The sequence below is a fragment of the Cervus canadensis genome, chromosome 9 (genome assembly GCF_019320065.1).
Source record: "Cervus canadensis isolate Bull #8, Minnesota chromosome 9, ASM1932006v1, whole genome shotgun sequence".
NCBI lineage: Eukaryota > Metazoa > Chordata > Mammalia > Artiodactyla > Cervidae > Cervus > Cervus canadensis.
Window position 1 is genome coordinate 3,225,309 of NC_057394.1, and position 27,275 is coordinate 3,252,583.

Here is a 27,275-nt window from a genome sequence, read left to right on the forward strand (position 1 = left end):
GGAGGGGTCAGTGCCCCCAAGAAAAGACGGCAGGGCCAGGGTGGTCTCCTTGAGAATACGCAGACTGCTGGACCTCTTGGTAAGGATGCCAGTGATACTGACCAAGAGGAGAATCTTATCTCTAGGAAGTGGTGCGCAGCATGTCCGTAGAATCAAACCTGGGACCCAGAGCTAATGGGCCACATGGCTCCTTAGAAATGTTGTGTAAGCCAGGTAATGACCTGAGGCTAAAACAGAGAGGCTTCACAGCCAAAACACCCTGGATACCTCTCCATCTCCACCGATGCTGGAGCGAGGTGGCTTTCTGAGGATCAAACAGAGAGACTTCCCAGCCAAAATGCTCTAGAAATCTCTCTTTCCATCTCAATCCGTGCTGGAGAGAAAGGGCTGACACTCTTCAGCTGCGCTCCCCATCTAGATTCTGAGTCACCTGTCTACCCTGCTGTGTGTAGTATGACTGTCTGCACCCCAGGGGCCCCCAGGCTCTGGCAGACACACATTTCTCTTGCTGGCAGTGGTTCTCAACCTTGCCCATAAATTAGAATCACCTGGGGGGGGCTCTGCACCACCCCAAAGTTCAATCGACACCCCAGAAAAGTTAAGTCAGAGTCTCCAGCCTGGGTGGTCACCAGAAGGTAGATGTTGGCATCTTATGGCTGCCAGCTGACTCCCGGAGGCAACCAGGCTCAGATCCAGCCCCAGGTGAGAGAGCATCCGTCTGATCCATGCGTGACCTCCCTTCACATGGTTTGTGCTAAGTGAAGAAATACAGCATTTTTAAAATACTGGTACACAATTATAAATTAGGTTTTTATATTAATCTAGGCATTTTTTTCAAAATCATGTCTTACACTTGAAATTAGTCCTAAAGACCACTAAACTGAATAATTATTGACATCTCCCTTTACTTAAGTTTTGCCCTTAACTGAACAAGCAAAAATCTCTTGCATGTGAAACAGCTGTATTTATTTATGTGGTTATTTGTTTATTCACTTAATCATTCCCTGCTTGTTTCCAAAAGAATGTAGTAAAGTTTTATTCACATAGGCCATGAGCAGAGAATTATAAAAGCTCAATGGGACAAGAAAGAAAGTAAATAAAAGACAGGATGGCTGCCTAATGCTCTATAATTGATACAATATTATTCTGCTTATTTGCTGAATATGATTCATGTTCAAAAGGATCTTCTTTAATGCAGATGCGCAAACTCCATTCACTAATGATTAGCTGGCTCAACAGTAAAGAAGCCGTGTCTCCTTATTTCTGACCAACAATACGGTTCTCTAGGCCATATATTTTATCATTTAAAACCGTTCAATTTAGACCTGTATTATATATATATGTATATTTCACTTTGTGTTGGGAAGATCCTGGAGAAGGGAAAGGCTACCCACTCCGGTATTCTGGCCCAGAGAAGTCCATAGACTGTATAGTCCATGGGGTCACAAAGAGTCAGACACAACTGAGCAACTTTCACTAACTCACTAGTGAGAGAGAGAGGGGCAGAGAGAGAGATGGGCTTCCTTGGTGGTTCAGTGGTGAAGAATCCTCCTGCCAATGCAGGAGACAACAGAAGACACAGGTTCGATCCCTGGGTCAGGAAGATCCCCTGGAGGAAGAAACAGCAACTCACTCCACTATTCTTGCCTGAGTAATCACATGGGCTGGGGCCCACCCAGTCCCTGGGCTACAAAAGAATCAGACATGACTAAGTGTGTCTTAAACAACAACAGTTTACAAACTACAATGCAAGCAATTAACAAACATCAACGTGTCATTACTCAAGCCTGTTCATCTGAAGCACATCACTGCTCTGATCGTCTGTTACAAGCGCATTCTGCCACTGAGTCTGGTGTCCACAGCTGGTTCCCCTTCCACCGCGTGTCACCCACTCTCACCCGGTCATCACAGCCCTTACCAGATGGAGCAGGGACCCTCCGGAGGACACAGGCATGTGGGGGTCGGCCCCCTCCTTCAGGAGTCGCAGCACTGGAAGAATGAGAGAGGAGAGTTACAGCTCATCTTTGTTCCTCACCGTGAACCAGAACGTGTAGCGTTTCATTACTGTCTAAATCCCAAACAGCCATGAAAGCCAAAGAAGACACATGAATCGCCATCCAACCTTATTTTGGGGATTTAAGCTTGGCAGCATTTCTCTTCACATTGAAACCCATTTCTTGGTTTGCCAACATCTTCACCTATTCAGTTCAGTTCAGTTCAGTTCAGTTCAGTTCAGTCACTCAGTTGTGTCCGACTCTTTGCGACCCCATGAATCGCAGCATGCCAGCCCTCCCTGTCCATCACAAACTCCCAGAGTTTACTCAAACTCATGTCCATTGAGTCGGTGATGCCATCCAGCCATCTCATCCTCTGTCGTCCCCTTCTCCTCCTGCCCCCAATCCCTCCCAGCATCAGGGTCTTTTCCTGTTACAGCCCCACAAATTATTCCCAAAGGGGACCACACTCTTACAATTTATTATTGCAAAGTGCCTGGCTTAAGCTTCTGTCCTAGATCAAGAAGAAATAAACAAAAAGAAGGGAATCACTTCACTCAGTTCATGTATGCTTTAGCTCACTCTTACTGTTTTAAACTCATTAGGACTCATTGGCTTAAAGCAATAAAAGCTGACACTTTGCACATTAAACTTTCCTTCATGCAATTACCCCTTGGCCCCACTTCCATTTGTGGGGCCCAAAGCCATTTGTAGCTAAATTAGCAATGTCAGACAGCTCAAAATAGACGCCACTCATCAGGATAACAGCACAGCTGGAAAGCGACCTGTGTTTCCATTTGAACAGCAGAGGTGGATGGGGTAGGGCAAGGAATGCAACAGGCCTTGGGAGAAAGATTGTGTTGTTAATATATCTTCCGTGACACACTGCGGGCTCCAAGAGGCCCATCCATTCCCCAAGACACTATTCCAGTTCCCACTGTTAACAGCAGTATCGTAGTTTTCATAGAGAGCCATTCATGCTTTGTCCAAATAGATAACTAAAGCAACAGTTCTTCGAGGTCATTATTGCACAGAATTGTACAAAATGACTAAGATGCAAGCTCATACCTTCCAGAGCAAATTGTGTTTCCACTAACTTTCTCTGTAACTTGTCAATGTCATCAGAACACAAACTCTGTTCTTGTCACCCCACGTGACATACTTGTCACCCCAAGTCTTGACCGTGTTCCAGTCTCTAGTTTGTTACCATCTTCCCCACGTTTAACTGCACGTCACAGAGGACAGACACAGTTCCTCTCACACAACTTTCTCTCCAAGACTATCTCTTCCGTGGTGTTTGCACAAGGGATGAAGAGGACGCATGCCAGCCCCACGGGTGTGACAAACCCACACCTAGCCCAGTGCACTCTCCAAGCAGCCTTTCCCGAAACGGGAGCATCTCTGTCCAAATCCCTTTCCCCGGGGAAGTCAGATGCATTCCAGCTCTCAGACCAGCAGTGACACTTGGCCTGGCTCCTTGATCTTACACCTCATCCCCCAGCCCTCTTCCACAAAGAGGTACCTCCACAGAAGCACTATTCATTTACCAACAGTGTTGCCTTGATGATGTTCTTTCTTTAATAATTTAACTCTTTTTGTAACCTAGCTTCTCCTCATGTGGGTAGTTGGTGGCAAAGGTATAGATCTCACAGGATGAGTTGTAACCTGGCATCCTATGGCTCATCCATTTGTGGACACAGGTACCTCCCTTGTCTGCCCTTTACAGGAAAGTCCAGGAAGGTGAGGACTTTGTTTTCCTCCCCGTCACTGAGCTGCTATGAGCCAGCCTGTTGCCCGGCTGTATGTCAGCGGGCTTCCTTGCTCCCTTTCTCAGCCTCCTTCTGCACATGTGTGTAGTAAGTGCATGCATGCCTTATTCCCTCATATACTTCCTACTCCTAATTTTAAAAAGTGTGTCCATGAAAACAAAGTTCCTTAACTATATTTACCAATAGTTTTCTCAGAATGAAAATAGCACTTTTACCCCAATAATTATTTGTTTAAGAAATGAAATTATTCATCTTGAACTGACTGATACCTCCTTGGTGCTTTATGGTTGTTACAACAAAGAACTTTTACTGGTGTGATCACACTGCCGATAGTGAGGAAGATTATACTTACTAGTTAAAACATTAGTAAAATGCTATTATATTTCTACAAAGAATCCACCATGCACACATGTGGTGAACTACACATAATATAAACCAGAGATACACTGGCCTTGCAGTTTGACCCACTGGAGACTAAGTCCCACTGGGAAAGCTAACAGACTTCGCTCTATGCCTTAGCTTTCTGTTTGTAAAATAATGGACAATTGTTGGACTCACACGATGAGAGTGTAGTGTGAATTGAATGGAATAACACATAGAGCAAACTGATCAGGCCTCCTGGCACTGGTCAGGGGGTCACTAAATGATTTTTATTAGTAAAATTACTGTTGTCAGTCATGAAACCAATAATGATGTATCATTAAACGTGTACCTGAAGGTTTATTCTAACTTTTCTCAAAACCTTCTGATTACTCAATGCTGAATTTATGTAGAGGATGTAAGCCAATGCAAACTTACCAAAATTCATTGAAAGATGAGTTTACAATTTATCAGGTAGAATAAAGGGGCAGAAGAGGGCAATGGAGGAGACGATGGGAGAATGATGAGCAAGGGGGGACCAAACAACAGTTACGAGTAGAAGACTGTGTGTGACTTGGAGGAATGTGTTGTGGGGGATATTTTACATTACACTACAAGAGGCAGGCATCATTCTGTGGCCAATGAAGAGGATCATAGCATACTAAGCAAAGAAGTTAAAAAAAAAAAAAAAAACCCTTAGGTAGGTGCTATGGACTAAGTGTTTGCTTTTCCACAGGAGCAGGTGGGCCACAATGATGTGCTGGTGAATGCTCAAGGATGGATGGAGATGTCTAGATGATGGATGGATGGATGGGTGGACAGATGAATGGATGGCTGATAGATGGATACGCATTTAGGAATCTGCTGCTATAAAGGCTGTGCAGTCCACAGTTTGTTGTAAATTCCATGTAATCAACTGATTCTCACAAAATGATTTTGATTTTTACTTAACTTTTGTATCCACAGTCAATCTTTGTTTCCAATTAATGACCAGGACCTTAATATCCTGGTTGATATTTTCACTGAAATTAATGAGCATGAACCAGGGATTATCAGGAAACTATGGCTGTCAGGCCAAACCTGTCTGCATACAGCCCTTAAACTAAGAATGACTTCTACAATTGTGGGAGGTGTGTGAGTGCTTGCTTCGGCAGCACATATACAATTTTGGAAGGTGTGTGAGGAAAAGACAACAAGTTAAAAAACAAGACAAGAAGTCCAAAAAGAATGTGTAACCCAGACTGTATGTGACTCTTAAGAGTTTAAAATACTTACTAACTGATCTTCGCAGAAAAGGTTTGCTGACTCCTGAGTAAGATCGAAGTGAAACAGTGAAGGATGTCAGAACTTCAGGAATGTATCAACAACCTGAGTGACATCTTTGCTAACCAGATAAGTTCCTGAACAATGTAATCATATTTTATGACATTTTTGTGCTTTTCATAATATAGTGGCCACTGACGCAATACATTTTAAAGTACAACCTGCATCATCAACACTTTCTCCACAACTTCTTGAATTCTACACAGTCAGGATAAAAAATCAAGCTCTGATTTCTAACACTGGCCAATTCTTTTGGTATAAATTTCCCACCATGGCTGATCCCAAGCTACCAGGGTGTGGTGTCACTGAACCCAGAGTTTGGAGGCGATGTGACGCAGCTCACAGTTTTGTGGCATTTCTATCACACAGACAAAAAAGACAAAACTTTGAGAGCAAAAAAGGAGAGGAAAACGTAGAGAACTGATTGGGAAGTGATGAGCTTTGAGCTTTACCTTTGTTTTTATTACAATCTAGTAATAATTAGTTAATTACAATTCACTACTTAATTGTAAGTTTATATACTTTAGTTGTTAATACAGGTTTTTTAAAAAACTGTTTTACAACCAACTCATGAATTCCTGATGTTTTAACAACCGGTTCTCAGGGGCTTTGAGAAGAGCCACCAGCATGGAACAGGAAGCAGCCCTGAGGTAGATAAGGAACATTGTCCAAGAATATCCACAAATGAGGTGGACTCTGCACCCAGAAACCGCAGCGCATCCTTCCTGCCACAGTGAAACCAATGAACAAACTCCAGCCCTTCCCTCACTCAGGCAGACATCAGACTCAGGAGAAAAAGAAGGGCAATCCGGCATTTTCTCTTCCTAGATAGAAAGACTGTTTCCTTAAGCACTGTTCACACTATCAGAACTAAAGTGGAACCACAGACTGGTTATGGACTGGTTTGCCCCTAAACACCATGGATCCAGAGCAAGAATAAGACAAAATCGACTACTGACTAAATAAAGAAACATATATTCCTCACATATACAAACGGTAGACTGTGCTAAATTGTTAGCCTGTGCTAAGGGTTAAAAATGACATCATGAGGTACCCAGATGTAAAGATAAAATAAAGAAAATATAAATTCGTGGTAAGCACACACTGAGCTCTCCAAAGTATGGAGGGATCTAAAACTGCTCTCGGTGCTTTAGTAAAAGAATTACTTTGATTCTCCCAACTCCATGATACAAATACTGTAATTGTACACATATCAATACAATTGATGAGGAAACTGAGGCTTGTAAGTTATGTGATGGTAGCATGGTGGGTGTAAAACCTGTGGCTCCAAGGATTGTGTTCTTGACCATGAAGAACATCAGGACGCTTTACCTCTCAAGTAACAAGAGAGAGGAAGGGTCACCTTCAACTCAGGAACAGCAACGGGATTCAAGGTCTACGGCAGTGTCCCCATAGTTACTAATTTTGTGGGAAACTGTCCGAACTCAGGTTAAAATGCTTCCTTCAAAAAGGTTCCAGTTCCTAACAACTTTATAACAACATAGTTGGAACCGACAGTCAAGTGAAAAGGCACCTTGACTCAGAGTCTGTTACAATAAAATCTGCAAGGAAACAGCTCAAGGAAAAACAGCCATCTGGGGACCAAACAGAATAATGAAGCTGAGGCTCCTTTTAGAGTGTTGCTGCTTGGAACTGATTCAGCATTTATTGTATATTTGTGGCTTCATCATCAAGCTGCCACAGAAGTTCCATCTCAGTGTCTGTGTGGGGGACATGATTTGATATTTAAAAAGAAACACTCAGTCTCGAAATCTTCAGCTATTGGGGTAAAAATGGATGAAAATACATCATCATTAATAGGATCTGCAGCTGTCTCCCCTGCACATCCCCACCATCATCAACCATCACCAAAACCAATGGTCCACCTGATAGTCGTCCCTGTAAGTGTCTAGATACGACTGATTTACCTGTGTTGAGGACAGTCAGCACATCGATGATGGTAACTTGATAGAACCTGATGACAGCAAGAGCTTTGCTGATCACAGGAGCTGGGGTGGACATCTGATTGCATAGCAATCTCTGCTGTCACGTTGTTCTCGTGATAACAGGGGGTTTGTATTCACAAAGACTTCACATTTGAAATCAACAGAGTCAAGGAAGAGTGAAACACTACCATGGCTGCTAAGTTGTGTCCTCATAGGAAGCCCCATGAGGACAAGGAACATTGGACAAGCAAAGGAACATTCTCTAGAGTCCTAAAGGTTAGAAATGTTGCTTACTAAGTAGTAACTGTGTGCATATGAAGTCGCTTCAGTTCTATTCGACTCTTTGTGACCCTACGGATCATAGCCCACCAGGCTCCTCTGTCCATGGGATTCTCCAGGTAAAAATTCTGAAGTGGGTTGCCATGCCCTCCTCCAGGGGCTCTTCCCGACCCAGAGACTGAACCCGTGTCTCACGTCTCCTGCCTTGGCAGGCAGGTTCTTTACAACTAGTGCCACCTGGGGAGCCCGAGTAGTAACTATTCTTTGGTAAATTTACCTACTACAACTGATATCAGCGAGAACGACGGAGAAAAGAAGACATGAAATGGCAAAGTGAGCCTTCATTCTTCAGGACATTTTCTTATCAAAAAGCCAAAATACCTCCCTATCAAAACCCATGGCATGTTTTTGTAGGAAAAAGACAAGCAGATCCTAAAATTCACAGGAGACTCAAATAGCCAAAATAATCTTGAAAAAGAAAGAAAATGTCATTAGGATTGGTTCAAATGAATTCTTTTTAATGGCTGAGTAATATTCCATGCAAAACAGAAAAAGAGACACAGAAATACAGAACAGACTTTTGAACTCTGTGGGAGAATGGGAGGGTGGGATATTTCAAAAGAACAGCATGTATACTATCTATGGTGAAACAGATCACCAGCCCAGGTGGGATGCATGAGACAAGTGCTCAGGGCTGGTGCACTGGGAAGACCCAGAGGAATCGGGTGGAGAGGGAGGTGGGAGGGGGGATCGGGATGGGGAATACGTGTAAATCCATGGCTGATTCATATCAATGTATGACAAACCCACTGGAAAAAAAAAAGAAAGAAAAAAAAGAAAAAAAAAGAAAGAAAATGAAAAGAAGAAAAAGATAAAGCACGTGGGACGACTCACTTTACAATTTCAAAACTTACTGCAAAGCTTTGGTCATCAAAACAGTGTGGTGCTGGCTGAAGACAGATATATAGACCAATGAAATGGGAATGAGAATTCAGAACAGCCAAAAGGTGAAAACAATCCAAATGGCCATCAACTGACTGATGAGTAAAGAAAGTGAGTTAGAGCTACATAATGGAAAATTATTTAGCTATGAAACAGGAAATAAATTTATGTTACAAGATCAGTTAAAAAAAAAAGATCAGTTCAGTCACTCAGTCGTGTCCGACTCTTTGCGACCCCATGGATGCAAGCATGCTAGGCCTCCCTGTCCATCACCAACTCCCGGAGTTTACTCAAACTCATGTCCATCAAATTGGTGATGCCATCCAACCATCTCATCCTCTGTCGTCCCCTTCTCCTGCCTTCAGTATTTCCCAGCATCAGGGTCTCTTCAAGTGAGTCAGCTCTTCACATGAGGTGGCCAAAGTATTGGAGTTTCAGCTTCAGCATCAGTCCTTCCAATGAACACCCAGGACTTATCTCCTTTAGGATGGACTAGTTGGATCTCCTTGCAGTCCAAGGGACTCTCAAGAGTCTTCTCCAACAACACAGTTCAAAAGCATCAATTCTTCAGTGCTCAGCTTTCTTTATAGTCCAACTCTCACATCCATACATGACCACTGGAAAAACCATAGTCTTGACTAGACGGACCTTTGGTGGCAAAGTGATGTCTCTGCTTTTTAATATGCTGTCTAGGTTGGTCACAGCTTTTCTTCCAAGAAGCAAGCGTCTTTTAATTTCATAGCTGCAGTCACTATCTGCAGTGATTTTGGAGTCCAAAAAAATTAAGTCTGTCATGGTTTCCATTGTGTCTGCACCTATTTGCCATGAAGTGATCGGACCGACGCCATGATCTTTGAGTTTTAAGCCAAACTTTTCACTCTCCTCTTTCACTTTCATCAAGAGGCTCTTTAGTTCTTCTTTGCTTTCTGCCGTAAGAGTGGTGTCATCTGCATATCTGAGGTTATTGATACTTATTGAGCTTATTGTTACAACATAAATGAATATTCAAAGACTAAGTGAGAGAAGTCAGACACAGTAAGCGATAAAGTGTGTGACTTCATGTATATGAAATATCCAGAGGAAGGAAATTCATAAAGATAGAAAGCAGACTGGTGGTTGTCAGCGGCTGAGCGAGGGAGAAATGGAGAGTGAGTGTCTAAGGGATTCAGTATTTCCATTTGGGATGATGACATGCATGTCCTAAAACTAAATAGTGGTGATAGATGCAGAACATTGTGAATGGGCTAAATGGTACATTTTAAAACAATGAAAATGGGCAGTTGTATTTTAGATGGGTTTTATCACAATAAAAAGCTATAACCCTCCTACTGTGATGCTCTTATTAAACTTTATAATCTTCTTAAACCACATATGCTTTATTATATCTTATCAAACTATGTATGAAAGTGAAAGTGAAAGTCAGTCTGTCTGACTCTCTGTGACCCCATGGACTATACAGTCCATGGAATTCTCCAGACCAGAAGGTTGGAGTGGATAGCTTTCCCTTCTCCAGGGGATCTTCCCAACACAGGGATGGAACCCAGGTCTCCCACATTGCAGGTGGACTCTTTACCAGCTGAGCCACCAGGGAAGCCCAAGAATACTGGAGTGGGTAGCCTATCCCTTCTCCAGGGGATCTTCCTGACCCAGGAATCAAACCAGGGTCTCCTGCACTGCAGGCGGATTCTTTACCAACTGAGCTAAGAGGGAAACCATGTAAAAAATGTATACAGAATGAAAAACAGAAATAGCTTTATTTGCATAAATCCTATTTGTGTTTCTCAATAATTCTGAAACAGGATGGGAATAATTCTGAGTGATAATGAAGTCTTATCTGTAAAATATCATTTTGGAAAATTTTCCTCCAATGTGATGAAATATGTATGTTTAGCCAAAAGAATGTACATAGAGAGCAGTTCTGAATTCAGAAGTATAGTTTCTGGTCACTTAAGAATGACTCAGCAGGGGTGTTCAACTTTAACTAGCACCCCAGACACCAGATTTTACAGTTTTCAACTCATGATCAAATAAACTACATGTTAGTCGTTACGTGACTCCGATATATCCCAGGTTACTATTTCAATGTCTACCTTTTTTTTCTGAGTCTCATTCATCAGTACATTTTCCTTTTTTATGCTCTGACCTGTGTGCCATTAAGCATTTATAACAGTTGCTCCCAGAGATGCTCATGTGGAAAAATACGTACCATGTGACACATTTAGGAAAGAGATAAACACTGCCCCTAAGAAATGATCAATTCCAATTTCAATACTTGCCAGAGGCTTCCACACTCAACAAAAAAGAGTGAGCCCGCTCTTTCCTTGGTGCTCATGACCTCAGAAGCTGCCAGAAAAATCTATTTATCAGAGGTAGGTCTTCACAGAAAAGAACTGCCTTACAAATGCAAAATCAACAGTTTTTCATGTCCCTGCATGTTGCATACTTTATTTTAATTAACTGATTTCAATTTGTGTCTTAAACACTCTTGAAATCCAGCATTCTGTGCGCAGGCTAAGTTACGCCAATGAATCCCAAATACCTCCGTTAGTCTCAGAAGTACTGAGGACATTTCCGTCTCATGAAAAATCGAAGAAACATAAGGCATGCATGATGGATATCATTCCTTAAGAGTAGGTCTTGAAGAGAAATCTGTTCCTAGTACTCAGGTCTTTATTTAGCTGAAATCTATACTGAGCATTTACATTTGACTCATGACGTTATGTGTTTAAAATTCCATTATTAAGTGAAGTGAAAGTCGCTCAGTCGTGTCCAACTCTTTGCGACCCCATGAACTATACAGTCCATGGAATCCTCTAGGCCAGAATACCTGAGTGGGTAGCCGTTCCCTTCTCCAAGGAAAGTTCCCAACCTAGGGATCAAACCCAGGTCTCCCACATTGCAGGTGGATTCTTTACCAGCTGAGCCGCCAGGGAAGCCCAACACGGGAGTGGGTAACTGTTCCCTTCTCTGGGGGATCGTTCCAATCCAGGGGTTGAACCCAGGTCTCTGGCATTGCAGGCGGATTCTTTACCAGCTGAGCCGCCAGGAAAGCCGAAGAATACTGGAGTGGGTAGCCTAACCCTTCTCCAGCAGATCTTCCCGACCCAGGAATCAAACTGGGGTCTCCTGCATTGCAGACAGATTCTTCATCATCTGAGCCACCAGGGAAGCTCATTATTAGGTGTGAGGGGAAAACAAACAAAGGCAGAGGCAAGCTTCCAACAAGTTAGGCTTTAGGGATGTTTCAAACTGCCATTGAAAGCAGTGCCTTTTAACTTAGAGATGCTAATGACAAATCTGCCTTTGAATCTGAAAAGGGCACTTCCTGTGTTGTCATCTAGCCAACCTCTAAACCGAGGTCAACACCTATGCAGAGCAGGCTTTCCTGAAAGTTCAAGAATGTGGTGGCAGTAATAGTCGTGGCTCTTTTTCTAGCCTATTTATGTTCATTAAACATGTATCTCACGAGAGTATGGACTGCAAAAGTCACCTCTCTTCAAACCAGAAATAACACTGACTTAGCTAAATATTAGAATGGCTAAACAAGTGGGAGGTGCACCCTCCACACTCTGGACTCAAGATGAAATGAATCCTTATAACACAAACAGTAAACAAAAGCGCAAATGACGAAACGGCTTGTTCGGACTTCTTGTGTCTTTCTCTCCCCTCACTGCTTTCTTACACTATTCAGACCAGGATGGTTTTCAACTTTTCTTTCTGCTATTGAAAATACAATCCAGGGACTTCCCTGGTGGCCCTGTGGTTAAGGCTCTGCGTTTCCAATGCAGAGGGTGCAGGTTCAATCCCTGGTCGGGGAACTAAGATCTCACATGCTGCAGGGTGTGGCGATTAAGTTTAAAAAAAAAAAAAAAAAGAAGACGAAGAAAAGAAATAATCTAACAGGCAAAACACTGGAAGACCACAAAATACATACCATACGAAATACATTCTTCTGTGAGAAGTAAATGAAGTAGAGTCAAACAGTTTCCTGAGCCTCACACTTAACTTCAATTACACAAGCAGCTATTCTGGCCAACATTTACCTGAAAATATTAGAAAACAGAACTATGCCCATTTATGGCAAGTAGATTGACTCTACTTTGGACATGGGAGAAAGTAAATTAAAAACCTGTATAAATAATTTGTTAATATCTTGTCAAGTTAAAATTAATCAAAACCTACAATTACAGTAAGAATCATCGTTTTACAAACAGGAGGGAATGTTAACTCGGAACATGTAAAAATGTTTTGTTACATTAAGTACAGCAGTGACTGGAGCTTGTGTCAAGTGTGAACGTGAAGAACCAATATAACTTCACTGACACTCTCCTGGTCGCCAATTTTCCTACCTATTCGGGGTGTGTATTTTGTGGCTGTGACTTTGCTGGTTATGTGGCCTTCTCTTTTTAAAATAAAAGAATACCAGTAAAAGCTTTCAATCTTTTCAAGAAGCACAGTATATTGTGAATATTAATTTATTAAACACAAAAGTGAGATGAGTTGACATTTGGCCATACTGATGTCCTATGTTGCCCACAAACAGCCCTGCTATGGACTATTGCTACACAAATTGCTATGTAAATCTGAGATGCACTGCCAACTTCAAGATGCAAACTCAAATAAAAATATTATATTGTATTTAGTCTATGTTAGGAAGACTACTCTACCCTTCCCAAAAGGAAATCAGTTTAACGTACCTACATGTGTTTTTTTTTTTTTTTTTTACATTTAACTTATTAATTCAGCCTCCACCTGGTTAAGTCCAGGGTAGAAAATAAAACTCCTGGTAATTTTCACTGCTCTTTTGCATCTTATCCCTTTGCTGGCTACACAGGTGCACGTTGGGTACTACACAATGCAGAGGAACCACAAAAATCCCAAGGTGGGAGAAAGTTGTGCTTTGAAAACTACCTGTAAGAAAATCTGATAAAATGTGTCCCCCTTTCTCACCTTAAGTCATCCAGCAATGTTGCTACAAAACTATTTTTTTTCAAATTAGCCCATTATCCACCTCCATGTTCTAAATAATCTTCATTTTTCTCAGACCATAACAATCCATTCAGTTCTAACAAACACTATTTGATAATTCTTTAAGCAATGTTCAGAGTTTTGGGCTGACACATGCATTGCTCTACACTACTTCAAGTTTTTGTCTACTGGATTTAAGTGTTAGTTCCCAAGGTTGTGTCAGTTTGGGACTAGAACCCATATATTCAAATCATCAAAAAATATTTTTAGATTATCACAGAACTGAGGTTAGGAAAAAAGGTATTTACAATAAAAATGTATATTAAAATGTCTATGTGTGTAATAAAACACATTTAAGCTCCAAACTAAGAAAAATATGCTTTTTTTTTTATTGGATTAAATAGACTTAGCAACATTGAGACATTTAGTACATTGGCAGCTTTAGTCTACAGTACAGTTGACAGTGAAGATAGGCAGTTACCTAGAAGATTAAGGGGTTAAAGAGTGAGTTCAAAGAAAACAGACAAATGACATTGCAAGGAACTAAGGGGCAGAGGTGACTTCAGGGAAGCAAGGAGATGCAGATATAGAGGAAATGTAAAACGGTACAGCTGGTGAGCAAGTGATGCAGCTCCCAGATAACACCATGGAGAAGATGGACAGAGGCATGGTCCGCCAGCAACACTCCAAGATACAGCCTCCCCCACACACAAAAGGCCAGACACACACAGTATTTCACAGAAGGATTATGTGAGAGTGTGTGAGAGAGAGAGAGAGAGCATGACAGAGATCCAGTATTTTCTGCTAGTATCATTATTTTAATTTCACTGATTACAATCAACCCTGATTATCAGAGCAATCAGTTAAAGTAGCTTAATTTAAAAATTGGCTAAATTATGTAGAACAAAGTTTATAGAGCACATGCAGGAAACATTAATGTAGAACAAAAGCTGACTGTCTTCTGTTGCACAGATATACTCATTGGTTCAACGTATTTCACAGGTCACGGAGCTCCTTGGCACGCGCCTAACATCCCAGTCTCATCTAACTTGTCTACTCTTAAAAATGTTTTAAGTTTGTCTTCTTCCTCTCAAAAGGCGTTTTTGCTCTTCATCTTGGTCTTACAAAGAGCATCTTCTAGTTACTGTTTTTCAACAGACCTTTTCTTTTTTTTTGGTTTTATAATAAGTATATAAAAAAGTAAAAAGGTGACTTAGAATCAAGATTAAAAGAACTGTTTGGCTAAAACACATTTGTAAAATAAGAATATAATCAGCAGCATAGGTAAAGGTTAGCATGGCTAACAGGGCATCTTTGTAAATTCTTTGCCATGAACTGAGATGGTCTAATTTAAAATTTTCAAACCACATATCACTACTAAAATAAGAAAGAAAAATATTTATGCAGTGAATAATAAGATTCTGCACCTTGGGGTGGCATGTATCGCCAGCGGATCATTCCTTCAAAGTGGAAGCTGTGAACAGTTTAGAAGAGTTTCAATGACTTGAATTGTAGCTAATTTGCTTACATCCGAAAGGTTCTTTTAGAACCTTTAGCAGTTAAGTTGATTTAATAGAAAATACATTTAGGAACTTTCATATGAAAAAGATTAAGATTAATGAAAAGAATTTTGAATGAATCTCTTCAAGGATGCGGAATTCAAATCATCAAAAGGAGTCAGTGCATGCCTGTGTGTGTGTGAGAGAGAGAAAAAGAGACAGAAATACAGACACAAGCCTTCATTGCCAGGCTCCACTCATGGAGAAGACACAGCAGTGTGGTTGGGAGGCATTCCCGAGGGCGCCCCCTCCCGTGACCCACCCCACCCTCTGGTGCTCACATCTGTTATGACTCTCCCTTTGAATATGGTTGAGACTGTGACAACTTGTCACCAAGGTTCTGGGACATCAGTTCTGTGCCTGTCTTGACAGACTCACTCTAGAGACTATTTGAATTCAGCCTCAGACTGAGCTGAAAGGCCACTTGCCAAGAAGCTGAGATGGGTTCTAGGACCCGAGACATCCTGCAAGAAGCCAGGGCCTTTAGTCGTAACCCACAGGGAACTAGCCAGCTTTATAAGAAGGTTCTTCTCCAGTCACGTCTCCAACACAGCCCACCCTCAGCTTCACCACAGCCACTTGAGACCCTAAGTAACAGACTCAGTGATGTCACGGTCAGACTCCTGGGCCACAAAAACGGAGACATACCAAGTGTGTGCCTTAAGGGGCTATGTGGGTGATTAACTTGTTACAGAATAATCATTGTTCTTCAGCCGCTCAGTCATGTCGACTCTTTGCAACCCCATGGACGGTAGCATGCCAGGCTTCCCTGTCCTTCACCATCTCCCAGAGCTTGCTCAAACTCATGTCCATTGAGTTGATGATGCCATCCAACCACTAAGCAATAGAAAACTCATAAAGCCCACCCCAGAGTGATTTGTGAAAACAAGCTTATTAATCAAGGAAAACATAATTTCACACTTTTGAGTAGCTGGGGACTTCTGGAAGAGAAAAGAGGAAAAAAAGAAGAAAGTGGTAGAATATTTTAGCAGGTTTTTGGTTACAGATATTTTATTCAGTGGGGGAACACAGCAGAGGTTGAGAGAACAGGGAAAAGTCTTTGCATTGGAACCAATACTATGAAGAAAGCTGGGAAGCAAAAAAAAAAAAAGAAAGAAAAGAAAGCGAGATGCATTTGAATAAACCCTGAGAGATTTAGAGCAGGGACTTAAGTTGTAGTGAAATTAAAGATAACGAAAAACAGGCTGAGATCAGGTTACAAAAATCTTGAAACTACACAACACGAAAGAGGATCTTCATTCTTCCAGAACAAAGCAGGGAGGCTTTTGAGAGTAGGAATGATTTTGCTAGGATCTTTTGGGAACAACGCTAATACATTCGAGTGCATGAGATATCAGAAGAATGAAATCCTGAAGGTAGAAACTCCAGACAGAAGACCATTGAAAGTAAAAGGTGACAGCGTTAGTCGCTCAGTCCAGTCCGACTCTTCATGACCCATGGACAGCTCCTCTGTCCATGGAATTCTCCAGTCAAGAACACTGGAGTGAGTAGCCAGTTCCGTGTCCAGGGGATCTTCCCAACCCAAGAATCAAACCTGGGTCTCCTGTTTTGCGGTCAAGGTCAGAATTAATGCTGGCCTGGCCAACTCAATCCATAATACGTATCGCCCAAAAATAAAAATTATGGTGGTGGTTCTGAGAGTATTTCAACCATCACTGATGTTCATTAAGTTATGAGTGAAAACAAAGAAATTAATGAGAAGAGTCAATCGGGTTGTTGTATATTCTGCAAGTGTGTTTCTCCATCAGATAAAGACTGATAAAAATGAATGGACTTTGGCTAAACAATGAGTCTGACATCTACAGCCAGCCCTTCTTCCAGTTCTTGAGTAGGAGGTGAATTTGGAAGTAGGGGAAGAAAGATGCAAATAAATTGTCAAATAAAACAGCAGGAATTTCCATTTTAACCACTGTTGTGTGAAAGAGCAGAAAGAAAGAAAAGCAAGAAAAGCCAAGAAAGAGAGAAATCTAAGAAACAGTTGGTGCACTCCGTCTCACAAACCCATGCCTGAGTCAGAAGCACTCACAGAAACTCCTACAAGAGCATTTTTGTTCTGTTTTGTAGGGTGTCCATGTTCTAAGACACTAAACCTGACCTTTACATGAACAGGATTGGAGGGTGCCTCATGGAAGGCACTGAACTTACTAAGCTGGAAAATGGAGATTTTAAACAATATTGGGAGAAAAACAGTGGAAAATGAGCTGAGAGCTGGCTGATGGACAGAATGGTAAAATCACTCAGGCACATACATAATTCATTATATTCTGTGACATTCTCAGTCCCCACCGAAAGTTGTTACAGAATTCTATTTAGAAGACGGTTTCTGTATCATGTTAATCTCACTGTTCCTCCGTTAATTGGTGCTTTTCTGTGAGAAATGAAGCACCCACCACTGAGTGGGCCGTGGGGCGCTTCCAAGTCTGGTTTGGTATTACAGGGGCTTTTCCACTTCCACTTCTGTATCGCTATCGTGGTTTTTCTTTTAACATTAAAAAACATGATTGGAGTAAGATGATTTACAATGTTTTGCTTGCTTCTGCTGCACAGTAAAGTGAAGCAGGTAAACACACACCTATACCCACTCTTTCTTTATACTCCTTTCCCATTTAGGTCATTACAGAGTGTTTGAAGAGCTCCCTGTGCTACAGAGTAGGTCCTCACAGTTCTCTCTTTTACATAGACTAGTATGTATGGGCCAATCCCAGTCTCCCAATTTATCTCTCCCACCACCACCCCACCTGCCTTCCCCTCTAGCTATATTGTGCTTTTATCCTTCATATTTCAGAGAGTCTTTGTACTTGTGTGTTCATCCACTTTAAAAGAAATGATTGTTAGTGCAAAGGGAATGGGCAAGGATATAGGCTATTTGTCTGGTTTAACAAAGATACACTTTGACAATGAAAGTGTATTGAATTCTTACCAAAGACAGTCATGGCAAGGATAATCAAAAATGTCTATTACTCACTAAAAGGTCTTTGTGACGCATTTGAGTAAAATGATTCATTTTCATTCCTGTAACATAGCCCCTTGATAAAATTTGGGGGTCAATTAAAATTAACTTCATTAGCAAGTATGATTTAAAAAAGGTCTGACTGAGACATTTAAACAAACACATGCACATTGCAATAGCTAAATTTACAATTATCTCCAATGTATTTTTGAAGGTTCTTAAAAATTGTGGTGTCACATAAAATTTCAAAATTAAATCACCAATTATGACATGATTAGCAGTTTTGAAAACCATTTAAACTATGAAAATAAAATTTAGTTAGACTTCAAATGTCAAGTCAACAATCTATATTCTTAAAGCTTGTAACCTAAAGTTTTTAAATTGTCACAGAAGTTTAGGGCACTATTCTAATCATATCTTCCTAGTAATAATTATGAGTTATAACAAATACAGTGACAGTGCCCATTCTGAACAATAAGAAAACTACCATTTAATAAATATCCACCTAATGTCCAATCTTTACATGCTTGCAAACTAGTATCAACTCCATCTAACAGATAAGAAACTTGAAACTCAAAGATGTTGAGTTGACTTGCATGATGCTGACACCTTGATCCTAGATTTCAAGGCTACAGAAATACGAGGAAACACCTGCCTGTCATTCAGCCACCCAGCCTGTGTTCGAAAGCCACGGCAACCTCAGCTCACTAACACAGCTGGGTCACTCCGGCATCCCATTCTGAAGGCTCCTCCATTTGCCTCTGGGTCCTTCCCCTTTGCTCCCTGCTGGTGTTCCCCCCCACCAAATCTCTTACACCTCTAATCTCATCTTGAGGTCCACTTTCCAGTGGGCCAAGAACAAACACAGTCCTTGAAACGAGAATTCGAGGGAAGGAGAGGGTGGGACGAATTGAGAAAGTAACGCTGACACATACACACCACTGTGTGTAAAGCAGATAACAAGCGAATCTGCTGCAGAAGGCAGGGGGCCAGCCTAGCGCTCTGCAGTGAGAGGGAAAAGAGGCCCCGAGGGAGGCGGTAAATATACACATACATGGCTATGAAGACGTTCTGCATTGTGCGGCGGAAACCAACACAACATTGCAAAGCAAGTATCTTCCAACCAACAAATTAACAAATTACTATTTAAAAAGAAATGAGAATTCAAACAAAATACACCTTTGTGAACAGAACAGCATCCTCCCCATATCGGTGCGTTGAAGCGCTAATGCTCCCTGTAGCTGTATTTAGAATACATGCGTGCACGCTCAGTCGCTTCCGTCATGTCTGACCGTCTGACCCCATGGACTGTAGTCTGCCAGGCTCCTCTGTCCATGGGATTTCCCGGGCAAGAATACTGGAGTGGGTTCCCGTGCCTTCCGCCAGGGCATCTTCCTTACCCAGGGATCGAAGCTGCATTTCTTATATCTCTGGCATTGATGGCATGTGGGTTCTTTACCACTGCACCACCTGGGAGATGCTTTTGAGGAGGTAAAGTTAAATGAGGCCACGAGAGTGGAGCCCTGGTCTAACAGGATTGATGTCCTTATATCAAGAGACACAAGAGAGCTCATTTTCTCTGCAGGTATCAAGGGAGACTCATGTAAGGGTACAGAAGAAGTCACCCATCAATAAGCCAGGAAGAGAGCTCTTGTCAGAAAGCAAATGTGCCCAAAACGGCAATAAAATTAATTTCTGATGTTTAAAGCTTTCATTCTGCAGCATTTTGTCATGGCAGGCCACACAGACAGGTACACAACACGTTTCCTCCTGAAGACAATTCCACAAGTTGGTAAAAAAAAAAAATGGTAAAATTCCTCCTCAAGTGGCACTGTATTGTCATGCAGTTCATGCACCCTTTCTGCAATGTTGAAGAAGGCAGTCCATTTCAAATCCTCAAGAGTTTTGAAAAGCAGAAAGCATGTTGCTCCTACCAGTTGGCCTAGTTGGAAAGGAAATTCAGAGGATGAATGCCAAGGGCCTGAATTCTCAGGCTTAACATCAAGCTTTATCTTCCTAAAATTCAACTTGGACATAAAATTGCGTTTGTGATCCTCATTTTATTAGAGCCAGAAGGTAATCTTGTTTTCCTACAGAATCAGTTCCAATTGAGAAGGAAACAGAGGCAATTTTCAAATCTATGTCACCCCAGGGTCTTCAAAATGGCTTCTAGAATTACACAGCTGGAATGAGGTGGACCTACAGCTTCACATATCATACGCCAACTCCATGTGAAGCAGCTCGTTTATCAGACACAGATTTTTGCTTGTAGATGCCTCCCATGAGAGTTTGGTCATGGACTGTAACGTGTGGGTTTTTCCACTTTTATTTTTCTCTGCATTTCCAGCCATTGCTAAGTCAGTCAGTAGCACTCTATTCTAGTGCTCAGGAGCTGCTGCAGTGAGGAAGGAAAACAGAAGGGTTCCTACCCTGAGCCAGCAACTGCTTGGGACAGAAAGTCACTGAAGACATAGCTTTGTTGTGAGTCGCTCAGAATGGGGAAGATAGGCATTTATATCAAGAACGACATTAGAAGGCAGATGTAAGTAAGTGAATCTAGATCCATGCATAAGATGCAAAGGAGACTGCCTTTTGGGATTGCCAAGGAGAAATATCACTGTTTCAGAAATCAGAGATTATTTAATTCAAGTCTTGAAAGATGAATAGAATACAGACATTTTGAGATGAAAATAAGAGTAAGACACAAAGAAATTAAGAGGAGCAGGAAGCCAGCCTTACACTCAAGGCCCGGCAGCATCTCTATCAGATCAGATTCATCATGCTCTTCACAGGGACGCTGGGACCTGAGACAGGACTATTACCTGTTTGTCTTGGCCCCACGGACGGTGAAACGTGTACCTTCTTTGTCCCTTGGACAGAGACTTTCAGTGAATCCCAAGAGTAAGTGTGACAAACATGCCCAGTTGGGAACCTCTAGAATCAAATGAAAATTTCAGCATGGCAGAATCCCCAGAGGGTCTCTTAGAACACAGCTTCCCGCCCCACTCCAGGTTCTGATTCAGCAGGCCAGTCGACCTGCATGTCTGACAGGCTCCCAGGCGTGGGCGATGCTGCCCTCTCGGGAACACTTTTGGGGTAGCATTGTCGATGGCCCACAAGATAGAAAAATGAAAAGTATTATCAGAGTAAGGAAATTATGAAGGGCTGTGAAGAGTAATGAGTTATAGGAAGAAAGTCTCTGAGATGCCTACTGCACTCCAAATGTACAGAAAGGGAAACAAAAAACACCTGCATGGTTTTAGAACTCTCTTATGGGAAAACATGAATATCCATATAAAATATTTGCTCGTGTAGTTCTCCATCCCACTGGGAGAAGACAGACACAGCAAACAAGCAAGGCATTTGTGGCATAGTGATAAGTGCAACGAAAAAGAAGGAAAACATGGACAAATTCTGAGGAATTTTGGTGAGAAAGAAACCCATGAAATGACAGGGATGTGGTTTAGTTTTCTTTTCTTATCACTTTGGAAAATATGACAACGTATTTTTTTCCATGCAAACGATCTTGCACTGTGAATAATGAAGGAGAACCTGGGAGAATGATGACCTTGAGAAGGCCAGAGGGAGTGGGTCTCCCGAGTGAGTTTGCCTATGTGCTGCTTTATAAATCAGCAATCTTAAGTCTCTATTTCTTAGAAACTGTCTGCATACTGAAAATTCTCAATAAAACCCCTGATAATATATTCTGTCCATTCTTACATGCACTAAATGACTTCTCTGCTCTTATAAATGGCAAATATACATTTTCCATGTAAAACATCTTACTTTGGAGTGTACAACAGCCATACCGCTGAAGGCAAACATGATCTACAGACGGTCTTGCTACTGCTCTTGTACCCTCAGCAGCAGTCTGGGCCTCTGACAGGTTGAGCCTTTTTTCTATAAAAATTACCAGGTTTTTCTATTTTTCTTTTTCCATAGACTATTCTAAGCACAACAACTCAAAGAACCCTTGGTTTATACCAGTGGCAGCAATGCTATCTAAAATGTGATGGATTGAAGACCTCAGCCACCATATTAATTCAGCTAACTAAAATATCTGTTTTCTTTTTCAGTCTCAATTTAATTAAAACTTGAGAGTATGCAGACTGAGAAATTGCAGATTTTAGACTCTGCCACTAATTCTCATGAGACATTCTTCACATTAGTCAAAAGATATCAAGTCTAAGAAGTAACCTCATATGGAACAAGAAAGACAGTGACACAGATGAGTGATCCTGTAAAACTATAAGACAATATTTTCTTGCACATACCAGAATTCACTACCTTTCTCTCCCCTAAAATATGAAAACTATTGGGTTAATTTTTTAATGTGTTTTTTAATCCAACAGTTCCCTTTCACACTTTCTCTAATATTCATGTAAGAAATGATATTAAAAAAAAGAAAGGTATGATCCCTAACTGGAGGCAGGAATGGCAACCCACTCCAGTATGCTTGCCTAGAGAATCCCATGAACAGAAGAGCCTGGCAGGCCACAGTCCAGAGTCAGACATGACTGAAGCGATCGAGCACACACGCATGCATACCTAAATGGTTCGTTTCTACCTTTATGCTCATGCTGCCGTGTTGATGCTCTTGCTGCCTTATTGCCATTCCTTCAGATAACCAGAAAAAGGTCCAAGTCATTGCCCATGGAGAGGAGAGGGCGGACAACATGCACGCTGGGAATGTGAAGGTTCACAAGTACCTAAAGCCTTTACCCTCACAAAAGTTCTGCTAGCCCCCGGGACTCCTGCCTACAAAAGAAATGCCTTTCTCTGTTTAATTCTGAGATGCTCAAAGGTCCTGAGGTTGGAGTGTTTCACCTATTTCAACAGCATCACTCAATCCCCTTTCAAGTCATAATAACAGCTGATATGTATTATGCCTGTAGTAATACATGACAGATAAAAGTTCTTTGTATGCATTATTTAACTAATCCTTACAAGGACTTAGGAGAGATGGTCATCTCTGCCTCTTAACCTTAGTTGCAGAAGAGGAAGGTGAGAACAGGAAGGTGGCCTGTCCCTGACCTGGGACACACAGCTCCTAAGTTTTGGGGTTGGGATCAAACCCATCACTACAAATGCAGAGTTAAAACTCTTGGTGCTAACTTATGCCATGACACTCTCCTATAAAAAACCTGTTTTTCTCTGCCTTCAAGCTGTTTTTCCCAGCCAAAAAGTCCCTTTCTCTCTTCCTACTGAACTCTGAAAATTTCCCAAAGAGTAGAGTTTCTGATTCATCTATTCCTCACCTCAGCCCAACAAATGCCCACTGAAATTGCTTTTAAGTAGATAAACTTCTAATTTCTTTTTAAAGAACAATGTATCTTTCCACCTAGATTATAACTGCTTATGAAGCACAATTTTTTCTCTAGTTTTTTTTTTTTTTCCAATTACTCTCAGTACCCAGTAAAGCTGTGATTACATGGCAGGCATTTAAAATAATTAATACTTCTCAGAAATATGCATTTGGTACTGGTGAACTACTAAGCCACTCATTCAATTCATATGGAATCCCACAGAATTTAAATGCACTTAATTTGAGGCTATTTATGATTTTATAGCCTGTTTTGAAATGTGTGTGTATGCTCAGTCACTCGGTCATGTCCAGCTCTTTACAACCCCATGGACAACAGACTGCCAGGCTCCTTTGTTCATGGAACTCTTCAGGCAAGAATACTGGAGTGAGTTGCCATTTTCTACTCCAGGGGATCTTCAATGACCCAGAGATCAAACCCGGGTCTCCCGCATTCCAGGCAGATTCTTTACCATCTGAGCCACCAGGATAAGCCCATGTCAACTAAATCCTCCTAATTTTAAGTTCTAGGCATATTTGTCCTTGTGGAATACTTAACACGCATCACAATTATGTTGCGAACAAATGCAAGTAGGGAACAAGGACTGAGTACCTGCTTATTAGATTCGATCACTGTTCTCATGTTGGTAGACAGAGTCTTGGTATCATTTCTGTACGTATTAGCTTAAATTTGCCAGTGGACCATCATTTTCCAACTGCCTATTTGTGCAGCTGGTGACAGGGAGGCGGGAGAGAGAGCAAGGCTGCATTTGATAAAAATCCACAGTCTCCACTGGGAACACCAGCAGAGCACCAGGATCATGTTCATCATGATGACCTAGACGGGTGGGACGGTGAGGGTGGGAGGGAGGTTCAGGAGGGAGGGGATATCTGTAAACATGTAGCAGAATCACTCCATTTTACAGCAGAAGCTAACGCAACACTGTAAGGCAATTATACCCCAGTAAAAATTTTAAAAATAAATAAAAATATTTTTTAAAAGATTGTATCGTTAGATGGTAACAGTGAAAAATCATAATTGGCTCCTCCCTTCATTTATACTTTACATACTAAAAAGTAAATACAAATTTTATACAAATTTTTAAAATTTAAATAAATTTATGATGTAGCCAACTACTTCAGAATTTTAACTTCTGGGCCAATCCAGTAAATGTAAGGAAAAGGCTAGGCTAAGTACTCATGAGCTTTAGATTAACTGCAGTCTCATTTTATTTTTTCATCTATAAAACACATAAAGAATACATGAAATGCATTCTTTGACCCAAGGCTTCACACTGGATCGCCAATAACCTACTTATGAAATTCTAAGTGGAAACTTTTAGGAGATGATCCAATAGGTAGTGAGCATTCACTGCATTCTAGGCATATTCTTAGAAGGCGCTGGATAATATGCAGACATCTGACACTACCCATAAATATTCAGGGGAGGTACAACCATTAGCACTTTACAAATGTGCGCCTGAATCCATGTGACCTCCAGATATCTGGACCAGAAGGTGGGGAAGAGGGGTGATATTAACTGAAACAGAAAACAGGAGTCTGGGATTGAGAAAAATACTGGGACAAGTACTCAATTTTGAGCATAAGAAGTTAGAAGTGTAAGGCCATCAGAATGGTGGCATCTGGAGCTGAGAAGAAAGATCTAAATAAATATGACTGGGGAATTATCAGAGCAGGTGAAGTTAGATGCAGTGCGGAAAGGGGGACCTTCCAGGGAAGATGGGTGGGACAAGAAGAGTTAAGCTCAAAGCTTTGGCTCACGACTTTAGGCCACAGCCTTCCAGGAAACCAAGGACCAGGGGCTGGGGAGACAGGAGAAGGAAACATGAGTCTCGCTTTCCTATAATTTGACAGCTTCCCTTTTCCTAAGCGACGACTTAGAACTTTCAGTCATGTGGAGACAGAAATGAAGCTTGACATTACAGGCCTATACTGTGCTATCAAGCGCTCTGGGTATCTGGAATAAAGCAGGCTCTCAGTGGGTATTTTATATTCAAACTAATGAATAAATCATTTTAAATTGTAAAAAGGGAAAAAAGAAGGGAGGGGAGCTGATCATGGAAAGAGGAGGGAACTCCCTGAAGCATAAAAGAGGGAACACACTAGAGCACATGTGTCCACTTCTTTGGCCATTCCCTGAACAGTGGACTGAAAGCTCACCTGCCCAGGAGAATTCCAAATAGCAGTAGGAGGAAATCAATGCAGTGGATGGTTCAGCTCATTTTACCATCAGAGGTGAGCTTGAGGGGCGATATGTATAGTGCTCTCACCACAAAAGAAGAAAATCTAATTAACAGTATTAAGGGAGTGGGGGAGGAAACTTTTGAGGTGATAGATGTTTATGGCCCAGATTCCGGTGATGGTTTCCCAGATATCCATTTATCTCCAAACTCATCAAGATGCTACATTAAATACGTACGACAATTGTATGGCACTCTTATCTCAACAAAGTGATTTTTTAAAATAAGAAATTAACTTGAGACAGTGTTGTGTTGTGAACAAAAAACAATGAATTCTTCTAAGGTTCAATATCCTCACACACACAAAGGGGAGAACATTCTTGTACCTGCTGAATATGGTTGTTGAAAGACTAAGTGACTAAAATCAAATAAAGCACAAACACTGTTGAAAACATCTATAGAATGCCAAACAGCAAACGCATAATGAAGTCAATCCACTGCTGTTTACATTACTTTTAGTCAAAACATATTGTGGACTAGTTAGTAAAAACTGGTATCTAGGGGTAGCAATTCTAACAGAGGGATTGCATTCCCATTTAAATATTTGCTGCATATAGAGAAAATTTCTCTCTCTCTCTCTCTTTCGCTCTCTAACATGATATAATTCAAAGAGTTAAATTAAAACCCCTAAAACAATTTAGAAAAAAATTTGCTTTCTAGATGGAAAAGAATTATTGAGCACATTTTAGATTGATGGAATACATTAAAATGACAGATTACATACTAAAAAATCACTATCTCCCTGAAGAGAACAATAAAGTGTCGAAGACACTAAATTTATACTTACAAAAAGGCAACATTCAGAACGTTAAACAGAAACCCGTGAATTGCTTGTTAATGAGATGCCATAAACCTTAGCACGTATAACGTGTTGTCCTTTGACAAAATATATTTGATCCCTTTTACTCAGCAAGCCTCGGAGCTTCCCAGGTGGTGCTAGTGCTAAAGAACCCGTGTCCCAGCGCAGGAGACATAAAAGACCCAGGTTTGACCCCTGGGTTGGAAGATCCCCTGGAGGAGGGCATGACAGCCCACTCCAGTATTCTTGCCTGGAGAACCCCATGGACAGAGGAAACTGGTGGGCTACAGTCCATAGGGTCGCAAAGAGTTGGACACAGCTGAAGCAACTTAGCACACACCCAGTCAGTAGGCCAATGAAAGAACTTGAGACTAAGTGATAAAGTAATTTAAGCAAATACAAACTCTGCAAAGTTTTTCAAATAATTCAAATGGGAAGTTTTTTCTTATGGCAACATTTTTTGGTGTCTCAATACTCTAAATGTATACATCAAACTATGTGGGTAACTTAAAAATAAATAAAAGTATGACTACTATGACTATATGAAAACTGTGACAAACCTAGACAGTGTATTAAAAGGGAAGAGACATCACTTTGCCAAGGAAGGTCCATATAGTCAAAGCTATGGTTTTTCCAGTACTCATGTACAGATGTGAGAGTTGGATCATGAGGAAGGTTAAGCGCTGAAGAATTGATGCTTTTGGACTGTGGTGCTGGAGAAGACTCTTGAGAGTCCCTTGGACTGCAAGGATATCCAACCAGTCCATCCTAAAGGAAATCAACCCTGAATATCCACTGGGAG

General features: G+C 41.3%; 1 protein-coding gene across 2 annotated transcripts in view; it reads right to left on the reverse strand.

Annotated features, from left to right (window-relative positions):
* Positions 1-27,275, reverse strand: part of MYO16 (myosin XVI) — a 501,160-nt gene that overhangs the window by 342,588 nt on the left and 131,297 nt on the right. For both annotated transcript variants that reach the window (XM_043477832.1, XM_043477831.1), the window contains exon 3: positions 1,919-1,989. In XM_043477832.1, coding sequence (XP_043333767.1) covers positions 1,919-1,989 — 71 coding nt within the window. The remainder of the gene's footprint in view (positions 1-1,918; positions 1,990-27,275) is intronic.